The sequence below is a fragment of the Dromaius novaehollandiae genome, chromosome 15 (genome assembly GCF_036370855.1).
Source record: "Dromaius novaehollandiae isolate bDroNov1 chromosome 15, bDroNov1.hap1, whole genome shotgun sequence".
Lineage (NCBI taxonomy): Eukaryota > Metazoa > Chordata > Aves > Casuariiformes > Dromaiidae > Dromaius > Dromaius novaehollandiae.
In genome coordinates this window covers 14,439,736-14,453,659 of record NC_088112.1, presented here as the reverse complement: position 1 = coordinate 14,453,659, position 13,924 = coordinate 14,439,736, and the positions used below count along the sequence as shown (strand labels likewise).

At 69.4% G+C, this 13,924-nt stretch overlaps 2 protein-coding genes across 3 annotated transcripts; one reads left to right on the top strand and one right to left on the bottom strand.

Moving 5' to 3' along the window:
• Window positions 1-97: 97 nt before the first annotated feature.
• Window positions 98-9,094, bottom strand: FAM193B (family with sequence similarity 193 member B). 2 transcript variants are annotated; one of them, XM_064520982.1, is made up of 10 exons: window positions 8,861-9,094; window positions 6,842-7,081; window positions 5,888-6,110; window positions 5,282-5,491; window positions 4,376-4,790; window positions 3,195-3,390; window positions 2,545-2,781; window positions 933-1,953; window positions 625-700; window positions 98-466 (listed from the first exon to the last, which is right to left on the bottom strand). In XM_064520982.1, exons 1-10 carry the CDS (start codon window positions 9,026-9,028, stop codon window positions 370-372), a joined length of 2,883 nt encoding a protein of 960 aa, XP_064377052.1. In that variant the 5' UTR covers window positions 9,029-9,094; the 3' UTR covers window positions 98-369. The 2 variants fall into 2 exon arrangements, with proteins under 2 accessions (XP_064377052.1, XP_064377053.1); XM_064520983.1 differs by having other exon boundaries at window positions 5,282-5,458.
• Window positions 9,095-9,416: 322 nt separating this feature from the next.
• LOC112996904 (lateral signaling target protein 2 homolog) lies at window positions 9,417-13,818 on the top strand. The gene is made up of 13 exons (XM_026122616.2): window positions 9,417-9,619; window positions 10,776-10,916; window positions 10,997-11,134; window positions 11,213-11,415; window positions 11,490-11,579; window positions 11,681-11,770; window positions 11,910-12,011; window positions 12,095-12,313; window positions 12,422-12,543; window positions 12,642-12,755; window positions 12,907-12,996; window positions 13,133-13,239; window positions 13,310-13,818. The coding sequence occupies exons 1-13, from the start codon at window positions 9,578-9,580 to the stop codon at window positions 13,424-13,426; spliced, it is 1,575 nt and encodes a 524-aa protein (XP_025978401.2). The 5' UTR covers window positions 9,417-9,577; the 3' UTR covers window positions 13,427-13,818.
• The last annotated feature ends 106 nt before the right edge of the window (window positions 13,819-13,924 follow it).

The following is a 13,924-nucleotide window of genomic DNA, read 5'->3' as shown; positions in this document are numbered from 1 at the left end:
AAACTGAGTCGGAATGCGCGAACACCCCCCCCCGCCCCCTCCCACGTCCCCCGTGGGCACGGCCCGAGGCGCGGGAAAAAACCACCAGAGAGCTGGATTTAAATAAAATAAAAAATTAAAAAGTTCTTTATTGGGTCCAGCACGGTCCTTCCCCGCGGCGCAGGGAGCCGGGCGCCCAGAGGGCAAGGAGCTGGAGGAGGGGGACGGGACGGCTGGGCAGGCACCCGGGCGGAGGGATGGGCCGAGCCCCGGGGCCCCGCGGCCCGTGAGAGCACCGGCCCCGCGGCAGCGAGGCGGGGGCCTGCGGGGAGCGGGGGGCACAGTGAGGAGAGCGGAGCGGCTGTGGGTGGCAGGGGGCTGCCCCGCACCTCACTGGGCTGCACTCGAAGTGGTTTTCTTCAGGGTGAAGTTGGTCCAGTTCACGGCCACCTTCTGCCGCGTCTGCTTGGCAGAATCCAGACAGAACCTTGCCGGGGAGAGAAGGGAGCCCCGGTGAGCCGGAAGCTTCCCCACCCGAGCCCCCGCCGCAACTGCCACCGCCGCTCCCAGCCCCGCGTGGCCCCGGGCAGGGCTCCCCCCGGCCCGGCCCCTGCAGAGGGGCCTTGCGGCCAGGTGCTCCCTCACCTCTTGAAATACTCCACTTCTCTGTCAGTCTCGTCCATCTCGACCCCGTCTAAGTCCTTGGGCAGGAACACGTCATCTGGCAAAGCAGAGCACAGAGAGTCAGCCCGACGCCGCGGCCCCCTGGCTCCCTCCGAGCGGAGCGGGGCGCTGCTGTGGGAGGGGAACCCCTGCACCAGGACAGGGCAGAGCAGACAGGAAGGACACGGCGGCTGGCAGGGAAAGGACCAACTAGTCACAGCACGACAGGCGAGGAAGGGGCGCAACGCCGCGCTGGGACCGTGGCACGGGGCAGAGCTCCCGGGACTCACCAATAGAGGTATTGGATTTCTCCACCTTGTTCCGGCTCTTCCTGCTCTTGCCCTTGGGCTGCGGGGAGCCCCCCAGGGCGATGGGGTGAGGCAGCTGGCGGTCCCCAGCAGCAGCTGGGGGAGGCAGCTGCGCCAGCTCCGGTGGCTCCGCTTTGCCCTCCCCCCTCCGGCCTTTCCAGTCGCCGCTTCTCTCCTTCTCCGGCCTAGCGCCGCTGCAGCCCCAGGGCTGCCCCTTGCCGCTCTCCCCCGGCTCGGCACAGCCGCCTACCCGCTGCGGCTCTGAGGCGCTGGGCTTCGAAGGGTGCTTGGTTCCCAGCACCTGCCCCTTCGCACCAGGGCTCTCCAGCCTGGTCTGGCCGCCAGGCGCTGCGGCGCCGTCCCCCTTCTTCACCTGCCCGCTCTGCCGCTTGTTCTTCCGCTGCCGGCCCCCTGCAGGCACCTGCTCCTGCAGCTCTGGCCCCTTGGGCTGCAGTCCCTCCTTGGCCTCCGGGCTTGGCCCGCCGCCATCTGCAGCAGAGTCTGTGGCCTTGGACTGCACCCAGATCATCCGAGAGAGACTGGGCACAGCGCTGAGGCGCTTCACCACGCCGTTCTCAGCTGCTGGGGCTGGCAGTGGCTCCCCTGGCCCCTCACCCCATCGGGGGCCCAGCTCGCCCCGCAGCAGCGCGTGGCTCTTGGCGGGGCCCAGGCTGAGCGGGGCAAGGGCCAGGTCTATGTCCTGCAGGTCAGAGGAGCCATTGAGGTGAGAGAGCAGGTTCTTCTGCTCCAGGACAGCTGCCTTCTTGGGAAAGTCATTGACATCCAGGTTGAGGTCATAGACGCTGAAGCTAGCCCGGATGGAGTCCTTGATGGTGTTCTTGATCTCCTGCAGCCGGCTGCTGAGGAAGCTGTTCACCCGCTCCAGCTCCAGCTCCGGCCACTCCAGCAGCTTCTCCTCGGCGGGCTCCCTGGCCTGGCTGGCTGCAGGGGTGCGCTCAGCCCGCTTCTGGGCCTCTGCCTCCAGCTGGGCTTTCTCCTTCTCCTGCAATACAGGTGCCATGAGGATCAGAAGGCCTGGGCCGCTGAGCAACACACGCATGCCACAGCACTAGCTACGCGCTGGTCTTGCCAGGCAGCAAACCCAAGCGCCTGCTCTCTGCCCGGCTGAGCCGTGTCCTCCACAGCCCCCAGAACTATCACACATCCTCCAAGAGCACCACAACAGCCACCACCTCACACACTAGACACCGGTCTGGACATGAGGCACCAGCAAACAGCACACGCAGGCTGTCACAGCACCACCCCTCTCCACCACACACACATGGTGTTTGCCAGGGCCACGGCATGGAGCAGTTGGAGCCTGGACAGAGTGTGCAGCCCTCTGTGTGAACAGAGACACCAGCAGCCTCCCAGGGAGCCAGGCACCGGCTGTCACCTCAGGGGACAGGGGCAGCAAAGGACACAGAGTTTCAGAAATCAAATGGAGGGAAGCAAGCGAAAGTGAAGTCCTGCAAGGAGCCCCCAGTCTTGCCTTGACCTCCCAAAAAGGGGCATACAGGTCTCTCCCTTGCAGTGTGCCCCCCTGTACAGCCGGGCAGGGCACAGAGCAGTGCTTCCCTCCGCCCAGCCTCACCTTCTTCTTCTGCTTGTGCCGTGCCCGCTTGGCTGCCTTGGCACTGTTCAGGGGCTTGGGCTCTGTGCTGTTGATGTAGTCTAGCAGCTCGTCCACGTTGCGGTGGTCCACAGCAGGCTCTCCCGAGCTGCTGCTGTGCCCTAGTTTCTGTGGCAACTCCTCTTTCCTCTTGGTGAGGCGCGAGCGTAGCTTCTCCCGGATCTCAGCGTAGTTGCGGCTCGTAGGAGCGGCCGGGGGCTGCGGGGCGTCAGAGCTGTCAGGCTCAGCAGGCGCACAAAGCCAGGGCGATGCACAGGCAGCCCCAGCTCCCACACTTCTCCTCCACCCAGCTACCCTACTGCTCCCTTCCCCAAGGTCTCAACGAGACAAAGTCAGCGCAGCCCAACTGAACCGCTTTTCCCCAGCGAAGCCACAGGATTTGGCTGGCCACGCCAAGGAAATCCCCAGGGCTGGACAGGCAGGAGCAAGGGGACCACTGGGCAGGATGGAAATGAATGGGCGGGTGCACACGCTGCCAGAGAAGGGTCACAGCCAGACCTGCAAGCAGGGCCGTTCTCATCTTCACACCCTCTGTACACAGAGGCTAACGCTTCCCACCACAGAGCAGAGCATAAGGACCGGGGGTGGCTGCGGGCCAGACCCTCACTCACCGCGTTGTGGCCGAAGAACTCACAGTAGCAGCAGTCACAGAACTTCCCATCTTTCTGGTTGGTGGAGGAGGAGGTGCAGGAACTGCGCTCCGAGCTGCTGTCCTCATCCTCCCCGAGCCCCTCGTCTGCCTCACACGGCTGCGGCGGGTGGCAGCTGGTACCGTTTGGGAATTTGTGCCCTTTGCAAGAGGGGTCCCTGAGGAGAAGGGAAAGCAGGCAAGAGGTGAGCAGGAGCTGGTGGTCTCACAATCGCCCCACACTATGTGCGCAGGAACACCCCTCCCAGGGCCTGTGCCAGAGCAGAAGAATTTGCAGGGCAGACAAACCCCATCCCCTGCATCCTCCTCCAGAGGAGATGCCAGAGGAGCCCACGGCAGAAGATGTCAGTAGCTCGTCGCCCCCCAGGACCTCTGGCACGCAGGAGGCTGACGCCAGAGCTCCAGAAAGCAGTGTCCCCCTGCAAGACCACGAGCCGATTCCAGGGCAGGGAGGGTACTCACTGGGGGCGGCAGGTAGCACAGGTGAGAAACGCTGGAACTGCATGCAGCTGCCAGACATCCCCACGGGCTGGCAGGCCTGACTCCCACCGGCACAGACCACCCAGCTCAGAGACAGGGAGGCCAGGGCACGGCCCACAACGCCATTCCTCTAGCTCCAGCTGGGGACTGGGCTGGCCCTCCGCAGGGAGCGCTAATCAGCAGAGAGAGACCAGTGCCCTTGACTCAGCGTGCTCTCTTCCAAGGCACAGGCAGCCCAAAGAGGGCCAGGGGAGCAGGCGAGCAGAACCACAAGTCCACAGGCTTCATCTTCTTGAGGACCTTGGCTCAGTGCCACAGCTGCCCGACGGGTCTCATTGACAAAGGTCCTGTTGGCCAACAGCAGGTTGACCAGGCGGTTCCTTTGGGTCTTTTAGCTGGAGGAGGAGCAAGCACAGTCTCTTCTGCACCACAGTACTAAAGGACAACCGCAGGGAGAAGACACGTGGGGAGAAAGAGCTTAAGCCTCAGAGACCAGGGGACTACGGCAGTGGATTCAGCCTGCAAACACAGAGGCTCTCTGCACCACCGCTCCACGGCAGTCGATCCCTTGGCAGGGGAAAGCACATTTTGGGACAGGGTTGGGAGAAAGGGTGTGCTGCCCAGCAAGAAGAAGCTGGAAGCATGCAGGGCTGGTCCACTCACCTGTTTGTACTGGGCAGCTGGTGGGAGGCAGGAGGAGGGATGAGCGAAGTACTGCAGTGCCCGTTGCAGGGATGAGTGCAACCCGAAAGCGGAGGTGGCATCTTCAGCAGCGGCACGTTAGCAGGGGGCAGGTGGGGGCTCTTACACGAACCCGGGCTGTGTGAGACAGTGCCAGCAGGAGGGGACTCGGATGCTGGCTTCAGGGCTGCTGCCTGCGCGCTGGGCGCAGGGAAGAGCGTAGCCTGTGGGGAGGTGCCCAGTGGGACACGTGGCGGGGAGCCGAAGGGCCCCGGATGGGCAGGCGTCTGCTTGGAGGGAATCAGCGCTGGCGGCTGGGAGGGGAGGCCGGTGGGACTGTTGGGAGGAGCAGTGAGGTCCGAGTGCTGATGATGCTCTGAGGAGTGGAAGGCCTCACCTGCAGATGGGCAGAAGCAGAGATGGTCAGCCACCCCCTGCCCTGTGTGGGCCAAGGCCACAGTCGAAAGCCACCCCCACGGCCCCTTGCCACCTCAAGCCCAGAAGCACACACGTCCCTTGGCACAAGATCCAGGCTGGCCTGAAGAAGGCCCAAAAACTCCACTGGGGCTGACATGCCCACAATGCCACTCCTCAGCCAGGAGGCCGTGCTCAGGGGCCTCTCCTGAGGGAGCAGGACAGAGAGCACCCAGCACTTTTGCACAGGCTGCTTCTCTGTGGGGCTCTCCCTGCTTCCCCCCCAGGCAAGAAGGAACCTGCACTAGAAGCCACCCCTGCTTGCAAGGTGCCTCAGTGTCCCACTGTCCCCCAACACTGGATTTGGCTCTACCCCACACACAGCTGAGAAAGGGGAAAGGTGCTGAGGCAGGAAGAGAGCCCAGAGCAGTGGGCTGGGAGGATCAGGCCAGGCCTGACCCTGCGCGCACACACCTGGTGGGGTGGCCCTCCGGCACATGCTTTTGAACTGCTTCGGCAGTGTCTTGCAGAAGTCGAGTGAGGTAGGCAGAGGCGAGCCTGGGGCAGTGCCGCTGGACGCAGGGGAGGCCGTGTGGCTGTATGGACAGGCCTTGAGCCCAGGCGCCATGGCAGGAGCCTGGCTGACGCACTCTGGAGAAAGAGCGAGGCCAGGATGCTTGTCACCTGAAAGGAAAGCGCAGCTAGGGCCTGTCTCTGCCCACCGTCTCCTAGTCACAGAGGAGAACAGGAAGCTCCATGGCCTCATGCAGACACATCTATCCTCCAGCGCAGCACCTCTGCTCACAGTCACCCTGCTCTACCTTGCCCGCAGCTCAGCACACCAACACGGTGCTGGGCTGACTCTCCCGGGGAAGAGGGCAAATGCTGCAGGACCCCAGCACCCTCTGAATCCTCTGCTGTGGCAGAGGATGGAACCCAGGCCTCCTGCTGGCATCGGCATTCAAAGGCACAGCCTGGCTGACCCCCCCCCACCCACCAGCCAGAGGCCTGCGAGGAAGCAGACTAAGCCAAGGCCCAGACCAAAAGCACTGCTCAACCCCACAGCTGCCTTCAACTCACCTAGTGCAGCCGCGGGGGCCCCGAGGGGGCTGCCCTGCACGGCCCCATTGCTGTGCTGCGAGTTCCAGAGGCCCGAGAGCTTGTGGGCAGACAAGAAAGAGCTGGGGTCCCAGTCCCCTGAGTTCCCGTGGCACGAGGAGGAGGAGGAGGAGGAGGAAGAGGAAGAGGAGTGGGAGCCACCCCCACAAGACTGTGACTTGCAGGATGTGTGGGATAACGAGACCTGGCAAGAAAAACACAGTGTGAAGCTGCAGCGGGCTGCGAGGGGAGGTGGGAGGCCTCCGTGCCCTGGCACCGAGACCCCTCCGCCAGTCTCAAGCAGGATCTTCCACACTGGGGCACAACTGCACCTCCCGCTGTCTCATTCAAGGCAAACGGCCTGTCCAGCCCCCAGCGATGCCCCCAGCTCCTGGGCATCCAAGGCAGCAAAGCCAAGCCTATGCCAAAGGCCACGTGCCTGTTCCGGACCCACTCAGACCGAGTTGGCCCAGGGTTAAATAAAGCCAAGCAGGAAACAGCTGCTCTTCCCTCGAGCTCCACATGTGGCCAGGCACTGCCCGCTCATCCCCTGCAAGAGCCCCAGTGTAACAGCACGGAGCTGGCCTACAAGGGACGTGGTGCAGACCCCAGCGCAGTGGGGCAGGCAGAGGACCCGTGGCACTGCCGGCCTCACCTCACAGGCAGCTCCATCACAACCCAGGCTGCCAGCCAAGCCCCCAGCCCACTCCCTGCTCCACCGCGCAGCCAGGTCCCTCCCACAGGAGCTGGCACCAGCCCCAGAGAGGGTGGCAAGGCTGCAGGGACCGGCGATGCGGAGATGCCCAGGGCACTTGGCTCTGAGCAAGGAGGAAACGTAGGCACCCAGCTAATGCCGTAAGACGAGCAACACCACGCTGCCATGGTCCAGAGAGCTACGACCCTGGCCCTTCCATCCACACCTCCGTAACCGCTTACCGCCAGGGCCTGCTCCTGCACTGCCCGCCGCTCTTCTTCCTCCACGCTCTTCCGGCAGCTCTGGCAGATCCACAGCGGCATTTCTCCCAGGAGGTTTTGCACGAGTGTTGGCACAAAGTCCGGTGGCAGCCTCTCACCCGGGGAAACGAGCCCATTGTGGGACGGGCCTCCCCAGTCCTTGCGCTCCCTGTGGCACAGCAGGCAGCACGTCTGCACTGACTGGTTGGCGGTGGGCAGCACCTGCAGCGGGAGGCACAGGCCGCAAGTCACCCCAAGGCGCGACCGGTCCCGCGGCAGGGCACATCCTGCTGCAGGGCACCAGGTCGACACAGGCGCGGGGCAGACGGGGCAGCAAATGTTGCCCCAGGATGCTGACATCAAACCAGAGGGTTTCTCGCAGGCTACATATGGGACTGCACTTTCTCCTATGGGAACTGAGCAGCCTCAGGGCTCCCCAGCTGATGCCGGCCTGAGCTGGGCCAGCTGCCAGCATTTTTGACCCCTAGAAAGACCATGCTATGCTAAAGAGCCAGTCCAACCAGCAGTTCCCGCTTGTGTCTCCAGTGCAACAAGACCACGGGGAATGCCAGGGCAACGTGGGACCTGCAGGAGTCTCCCCACAGGGGCAGAGAGGCTGGGCCGGCAGCTGCAGCCCCCTTCCCTGCACACCGCAGACCCCCGCCCCGAGCGCTGCGGCCCCGCCGCCCGTCTCTTTGTTCCGCGCAGCCGGCAGCATGGACGTGCTGGGGCGGGGTGCAGCCCCCGGCGTTGCCCCAGCACAAGGCGGCCGGGTCAGGGCTTCCCGCCCGGCGCCGCAGCGGCAGCCCGTGGGCTCGCCGGAGGCCCGACAGCCGCGACGGGCGGAGCGCGGCGCTGGCGAGGGGGCCCCCATTGTCTGCCACCGCCGGCGGCCCCGCGACAATGAGCCGTGCGTTGGACCGCTGCTGCGAAGCAGATGGCGTCTCTGAGGCTCAAGGTGAAGCAAAGGTCAGAGGCCAAGGAGAGCAGAGCGGGGGAAGCCGCGTCCCTTCCCAGCCCGGCTGCCGTGGGGCGGAGGCAGCTCCCAGGCCACCCTGCTGCTCGCCGGGGGCGGACACGGCCAGTGCCACACACGCGCGACGACGGCGCTCCCCGAGCCACCACGTGCATCCGCGCCAAGCCAGGGCCCATCCCGCGGGCAGCTGGGCTCCTCGAGGGTCCAGCGGGCACTCGAGCCACCGGCTGTCGCCTGGGCCGCGAGGGCGCTGGGTCCCCCAGCAAGCGGGAGCATCCCTGAAGCACGCCAAGCCGCCAGACGAGCGAGCGCATGCCCGAGCCCCGGCTTTGCCCTCCGGGGAGCCCAGGCGCCCCTTGGTCAGACCAGCGAGATCCTGCCACACGCTCTGTCCGCGTACAGTGGCTGGCAGCCGCAGCTGCACTTCGGGCCGGTTCGACTCCCCAGGCGAGAGCCGGGGTGGGTTTTTGCGGTCACTGTGGGAGGGGGCTCTGGCTTGGGCCGTGCTGGGGTGCGCACGGGCGAGGGCCCCACCGGCACAGGTGTCTGCCCGACGGAGCCCAAGTCCAGCCGCGGCTTCGTGGTGCTCCTGCCGTCCAAGGCAGCCGTCGGCTCCGCTGGCGCCCTCGAGGGCCGGGCCAGGCGCTCACCCTGCCGCCGGAGCACGGGACGGCGCCGTCCCCGCCCCGCCGGGCGCCGGCCCCACAGCCCCGCTGCTTCGGGCCACGCCGCCGGGCCGGGCCGGGCCGGGCCAGGCCCGCAGAGCCGCGGTGGGGGCCAGGCGGGAGCAGGGCCGGGCCCCCGTCCCTAAGCGGGGCCGGGAGCGGTGCCCGGCGCCCCACGGCGGCCGCAGCCCCGTCCCCGCCCCGGGGCGCAGGGAAGCCCCCGCGCCGGCCCCCGCGGGGCACCGGCCGTCGCCGGGATGCTGCGGCGCGGGGCTGGCGCAGGGCCGAGCCCCCCTCCGGTCCCCCCCGCTATCCGCGCCGCCCGGCCCGGTGCCCGCCGCGGCGGGGCCTAGCGCGTACCTGAGCGGCGGCTCTGCCCGGCTCCGCGCTGCTGCCCGCCGCCACCTCCGGCGGCGCGGGCGGCTCCGGCGGGGGGGCCGCGGCGGCGGCGGCGGCGCCCCCCGCCCGCTCCCGGCGCGTCCCCGCGCCGCCCGCCGCCGCCGCCGCCTTGTTCCGCCTGCGAGTCATGGCGAGCGCGACCCGCCGCCCGCCGCAGACAGGACAACAGCCAATATGGCGGCGCGGCCCGTCCGGCCCCTGCCCGGGGGGGCGGCCCGGCGCGGGGAAGCCGCCGCCGCCATCGCCCGAGCGGGCAGCGCCGCCGCCACGGCGCCGCCTGGCGGCCGGAGGCGGCACCGCCGCACCCCCCTTCCCCCCCCCGCCGCGGGGCTCCAGCGGCCGGGCTGTCCCCGTCGCCGCGGCGGCACGGCGGGGGGCCGCGGGGCACCGGGAGGGGGAGCCGCGGCTGCCGGCGGCGGGACCCTGCCCGCCCCGACGGGGACCCGCCCTCGCCCGCAATCCCGCCGGGAAACCGGTCCGTCGGGTGGCGGCGGCCACCCAGCACGGGGGGGTTCCCGGTCCGCCCGGGTCCCCGCCCGGGTGCCCGCTTGGCCCCGTGCCCGGGGGCGGGCACACACCGCCCCGCTCCGCCCCCGGGCGGTGCCCGCTGCCGGCCCGCCCCGTCGGCGAGCGGCGGGCGCGGGGAGCCGGGCGGCAGCGGGAGCTCCCGGTCGCGCCATGCTGCCCGCCGCCCTCCGCAGGTGGCTGCACCGGCCCAAGGTGAGAGCGGGGCAGGCTGCGCCGGGGACGCCGCCCGCCCCGTCGGGGCTGCCCCGGGGGTCGCGGCGGGCAGCTGCTCTGGCGCCCTGCCGGGCACCGGGGGCTGCCTGGGGCCCCGATCCGTGCGGGCACCCCGGGCAGAGCCTGGGCACCGGGGAGGGGTGCCAGGACAGCGGGGCTGGCCAGGAGGGCGATGGGGTGTTCCGGGAGGGGGGCACCCCTCGATGGGGGGCACCGGGGGCAGCCAAGAGCACCCTGCCCAGGGCCCGGGGCTGTCCTGGCTTGGCGGGGGCAGCAGCGCCCACCGGGCACCTCACAGCGATGCCGGGAGTGAAGACCGGCCGGGCCGGATGGGTGCCGGGCAGGGCTGGCGGGGCCGGGCTGTCCCGGGGCACGGTGCCAGGAGGAAGCGGTGCCAGCCGAGCAGCAAGCCTGGCCCATGACTCAAGGTGCGGTGGAGGCCATGCTGCGGGGCGCCGCGCAGGACTGGGCAGCTCAGCGCCCAGCCCGGCACCGTCCAGGCATGAGCCGCGCTTGGCTGTGCCGCAGGGTCTCCCTCCGTGGGGTCTGCGCCCCGCGGCATGGTCCATCCCTCAAGCCCCCGGCCGCGCTGCCCTTTTCCTAGCCCGCTTGGCCTGGGGAAAGTACAGGGGAGAAATTGGGCTGCGAGCTCGTTTCCTGGTGTCCTGCTCCCCAGGAAAGCCTGGGAAAAGGCTTCCCGCAGCCCTTTCACCTGCTCTGGTGTTTACAGCCATGTACGGATCCGTGCCCACGCTCCCGGGACGCAGGCGAGCTTGTTAATCCTGCCCTGCCCTTGGGGAAACTGAGGCATGGGTGGGGAGGGCAGCGCTGCTGGGGCCGCGGCAGGAGCCTGCGTGGGGGCTCAGCCCTGGGCCGGCCGGCGGCAGGCCGGGAGGCGCTGCGTGGGGCGGGAGCTGCCTGGCCGCTCATCTGCCGGCTCGGGCATGCCTGCCCAGGGCGTGGGTGCGCGGGGCCCTGCGTGGCGCCGGGGGCTGCCCCGGAGACCCTCCGTGCAGGAGAGTCTCGCCCTGTGGCCGCTTCAGCTCAGCCCCTGCCCCGGGCTCCAGGTCCTCGGGGTGCTCAGGGTCGCCCCCGGGCGCTGGCCCGGATAACGCTGCTGCCACTCTCCCCGCAGCGGTCCGACCCCCGGCTGCTCTCGCAGTTCTTCTACGCCGACGAGAGGGTGTCGCGGGTGGTGGCGGAGATCAACGGGCTGGATGCCGAGCTGGACCCGCAGCAGTACTTGGTGCTCCTGAACCAGCTGCACCTCAGCCAGGTGGGGCGGGCAGGCCAGGCGCCGCGCTGCAGGCCGCCGCGCAGCCCCGGCATCGCGGTGACGGCCCCGCTCTCGCCCAGGCTCAGCTGCTGGCCGTCATTGAGCGCATCATGGAGGAGTGCATCCCCACACAGAGGCACAGCCGCGACTACCTGGTCAAGTTCCCCGAGGAGCTCTTGGGGGACAACCTGGGCAACCACATGCTGTTTGCCGCCGAGGTGAGCCCCGAGCGAGCGGCGCCCTGCGGCCGGGGCCGCCCGTCCCGGGGGCTCCTGACGGCCCCCCGCTCTCGGCAGTGTCTCCTGGCGGGCACCTTCATGGAGGTGGAGGAGGCGGACAGCGTCCAGCTGCGGCCGCAGGCCCGGAAGCTGCTGGGCAGCCTGGAGCTGGTGCGCGCGGTGCTGCGGGAGCAGAGCCTCAGCCAGCCCGGCAGCTACTCGGAGCCCGTGCGGGCTGTGCTCATGCAGTTCGACAGGCTCTTTGCAGAGTTCGAGCTGAGGTGGGTGCCGCGGCGGGGAGGCGGGCGCATGGCCCCGCTGCGCCGCTGCGTCCTCACGGCCGCCTCCCTCCCAGCTACGTCTCCTCACTGGTGGCGGTGAAATCGCCCGAAGAGATCTACCGGCAGCAGGAGCTCATCGTGCTCTTCTGTGAGACGGTGGAGAGGTGAGGCGCCCGGGGTGGCGGCTGGGCTCCGCTGCCGCGGGGGTGGCGAGCAGCCGGGGGGCACGCGCCAGCCCCGCGCTGAGGCTACCCCTGCCCGGCAGAGCCCTGCGCCTGGGCTACCTCACCCAGGAGATGATCGATGGCTACGAGCCGCTGCTGATGTTCACCATCCCTCGCCTGGCCATCATCAGGTGGGTGCAGCCCCCTGGGCGAAGGGGGTGCCCGGGGCAGGGGGGGGCTGGGTGCTGGGCTGTCTTGAGTGCGTCCCTCCCCGTGGGGAGGGGGGCAGCCCCTCCAGCACGTGCCCACAGGGTGCTTTCGCCCTCGCAGCGGGCTCCTCATCTACCCCGAGGGGCCCCTCAGCCTGGAGCAGAGCCCTGAGCAGATGTCCCGGGTCTTCAGCCCCTTCTACAACCTCCTGAAGAAAATCAGGTATGCAGGCAAGGGGTAGATGGCGGGGGGGGCTTGTGGTGGGGCCGTGGCCTGGGGGGTCTCACGCTGCGCCCTCGCCGCAGGGACCTGCTGCAGGTGCTCTCGGCGGAGGAGCTGGCCCTGCTGGAGAGGAGCCTGTGCACCGCTGAGCTGGAGGAGCCCCGCGGTCCGGCCACAGCCCCGAGAGTGGACCCCCCCACTGCCTGGGGGCTCCTGGAGGCTCCCCACACCGATGCGCCAGCCCCCGTCTGCCCGGCAGGCTCGGGCCTCCCCGGCAAGGCTGGCGGCCCAGCCACGGACAGGCACGTGGGGCACGGCCAGGGGAGCGGGGACAGGCTGGGCTCACTGCCCCGGCCGGGAAGGGGCCCCGCCGCCGCGCCGCTGCTCACCGCTGCCTCCTCTCCGAGCAGCCGCCAGGCCGCCGGGAGCAGCCCACGGGTGCGGCCTGGCACCCCGCAAGGCCAGTCGGAGCTGCGCTCCCGCTATGGCAGCACCCGGGACATGCTGCACACCCTCTTCGTCTGCATCTCGGGTGAGCGCGTGCCCCGCTGCTGACCGGCACCGTGCCCCCGATGTCGTCCCCCCCGACAGCGTGGCCGGGGCGCTGACCGCGATGCCCTGCCCGCGCAGGGGTGGCCGATCAGCTCCAGACCAACTTCGCCAGCGACCTGCGCAGCATCTTGAAAACGGTCTTCAAGATTGTCGCCTCGCAGCCCCAGCCGGCCGAGGAGACAGGCGCCAGCCGTGAGTCGCCCCGGGGCGGCGGTGCGGGGCACGGGGACCGCGCTGCTACCCACACCCTGTGCATGTGCCTCCCGCGGCTGCCGGGCATGGGGAGCGGGGAGGGGGGCTGCGGGGCCGCAGCGGCGCTGCTGAAGGCCCCTTTGCCCCGCAGAGGCAGAGGAAAGGGAGGCGCGCGCCGCAGCAGCACCCCATGTTCCCAACTGCCCTCTCTGCTCCAGCGCCGCTGAGCTCCACAGGGCAGGTAAGAAGCCATCACCCAGCTCTGGTGCCGTCCCTCCTTGCTCTGGAGGGTGCACGGGGAAGGCTCGGCCGCCTGTCGGCTTGGAGCCGCCCGGAGCCATTTGGGAGCCCCTCGAGCGGTGCTTTCGCCCCGCCAGGCGTCCTGCCCGAGTGGGTGCCGGACAGCAGCTGCAGCCAGTGCTCGGCCTGCCGCTCGCCCTTCACCCTGCTGCGCCGGAGGCACCACTGCCGCAGCTGTGGCAAGGTATGGCGGGGGCGCTGGCGGCGGGCTGGGTGCCGTGGCGCCACTTGCTCACCCCGCGCTCTCCCCGCAGATCTTCTGCTCCCGCTGCTCCCCGCACGCCGCCGCCCTCCCACACTACGGGCAGCTGCGGCCGGTGCGCGTCTGCGCTCACTGCTACGCCGCCCACCTCGGGCCCGCGCACCAGTGAGCGACGCCCGGCCCAGCACCGGCCCCGGGACGCCCGCCGCGGGCCGGACCCGCGCGTGCACCCGGAGCCACAGACGGCGGCTGCATCCGGACGACGCTGCAGACTGGGGCGGAAAAGGCCACTGCGGGGGTGCGACGCCGGCTCCCAGCCATGCCCTGCGCCCTGCGCCCGGCGCGCTGCCTGCCCTGCCGCCGCCCCCGGCGGGGAAATGTGCTTCGTTGCGGTTTTCAGGTGAACTTTGGCTGCTGTTTGGACCAGGGCAGAGTCTTCCCCTGGGGCTTGTCCTGGGAGTGCGCAAATACAGCCCTCACATGACGGCGGGTGCCCACGGGGCTGCGCGCTGTGGGCGGCTCCCCTCGGCAAGCTGGATTTTAATAAACACCTTAAACCTCGCCACTCTGCCTGCCCCGGGTTGCGCCCCGTTGCTGGGTCAGAGGGGGCTGCCCCGTGTTGGGGCATCTCTGGGTGCACAGGGACCCCTGCGCGGCTGCGGTATGG

What these genes read in the sequence shown, in the direction of transcription:
- LOC112996904 (XM_026122616.2), top strand. Translation starts at nt 9,578, where the DNA reads ATGCTGCCCGCCGCCCTCCGCAGGTGGCTGCACCGGCCCAAG. An exon ending in TTCTGTGAGACGGTGGAGAG is followed by an intron (nt 11,580 to 11,680) that starts GTGAGGCGCCCG and finishes CCTGCCCGGCAG; the next exon opens with AGCCCTGCGCCTGGGCTACC. An exon ending in ACTGCCGCAGCTGTGGCAAG is followed by an intron (nt 13,240 to 13,309) that starts GTATGGCGGGGG and finishes CTCTCCCCGCAG; the next exon opens with ATCTTCTGCTCCCGCTGCTC.
- FAM193B (XM_064520982.1), bottom strand. Translation starts at nt 9,028, where the DNA reads ATGACTCGCAGGCGGAACAAGGCGGCGGCGGCGGCGGGCGGCGCGGGG. An exon ending in GGCCCCCGCGGCTGCACTAG is followed by an intron (nt 5,492 to 5,887) that starts GTGAGTTGAAGG and finishes CTTTCCTTTCAG; the next exon opens with GTGACAAGCATCCTGGCCTC. An exon ending in CAGCTGCCCAGTACAAACAG is followed by an intron (nt 3,391 to 4,375) that starts GTGAGTGGACCA and finishes CCTTCTCCTCAG; the next exon opens with GGACCCCTCTTGCAAAGGGC.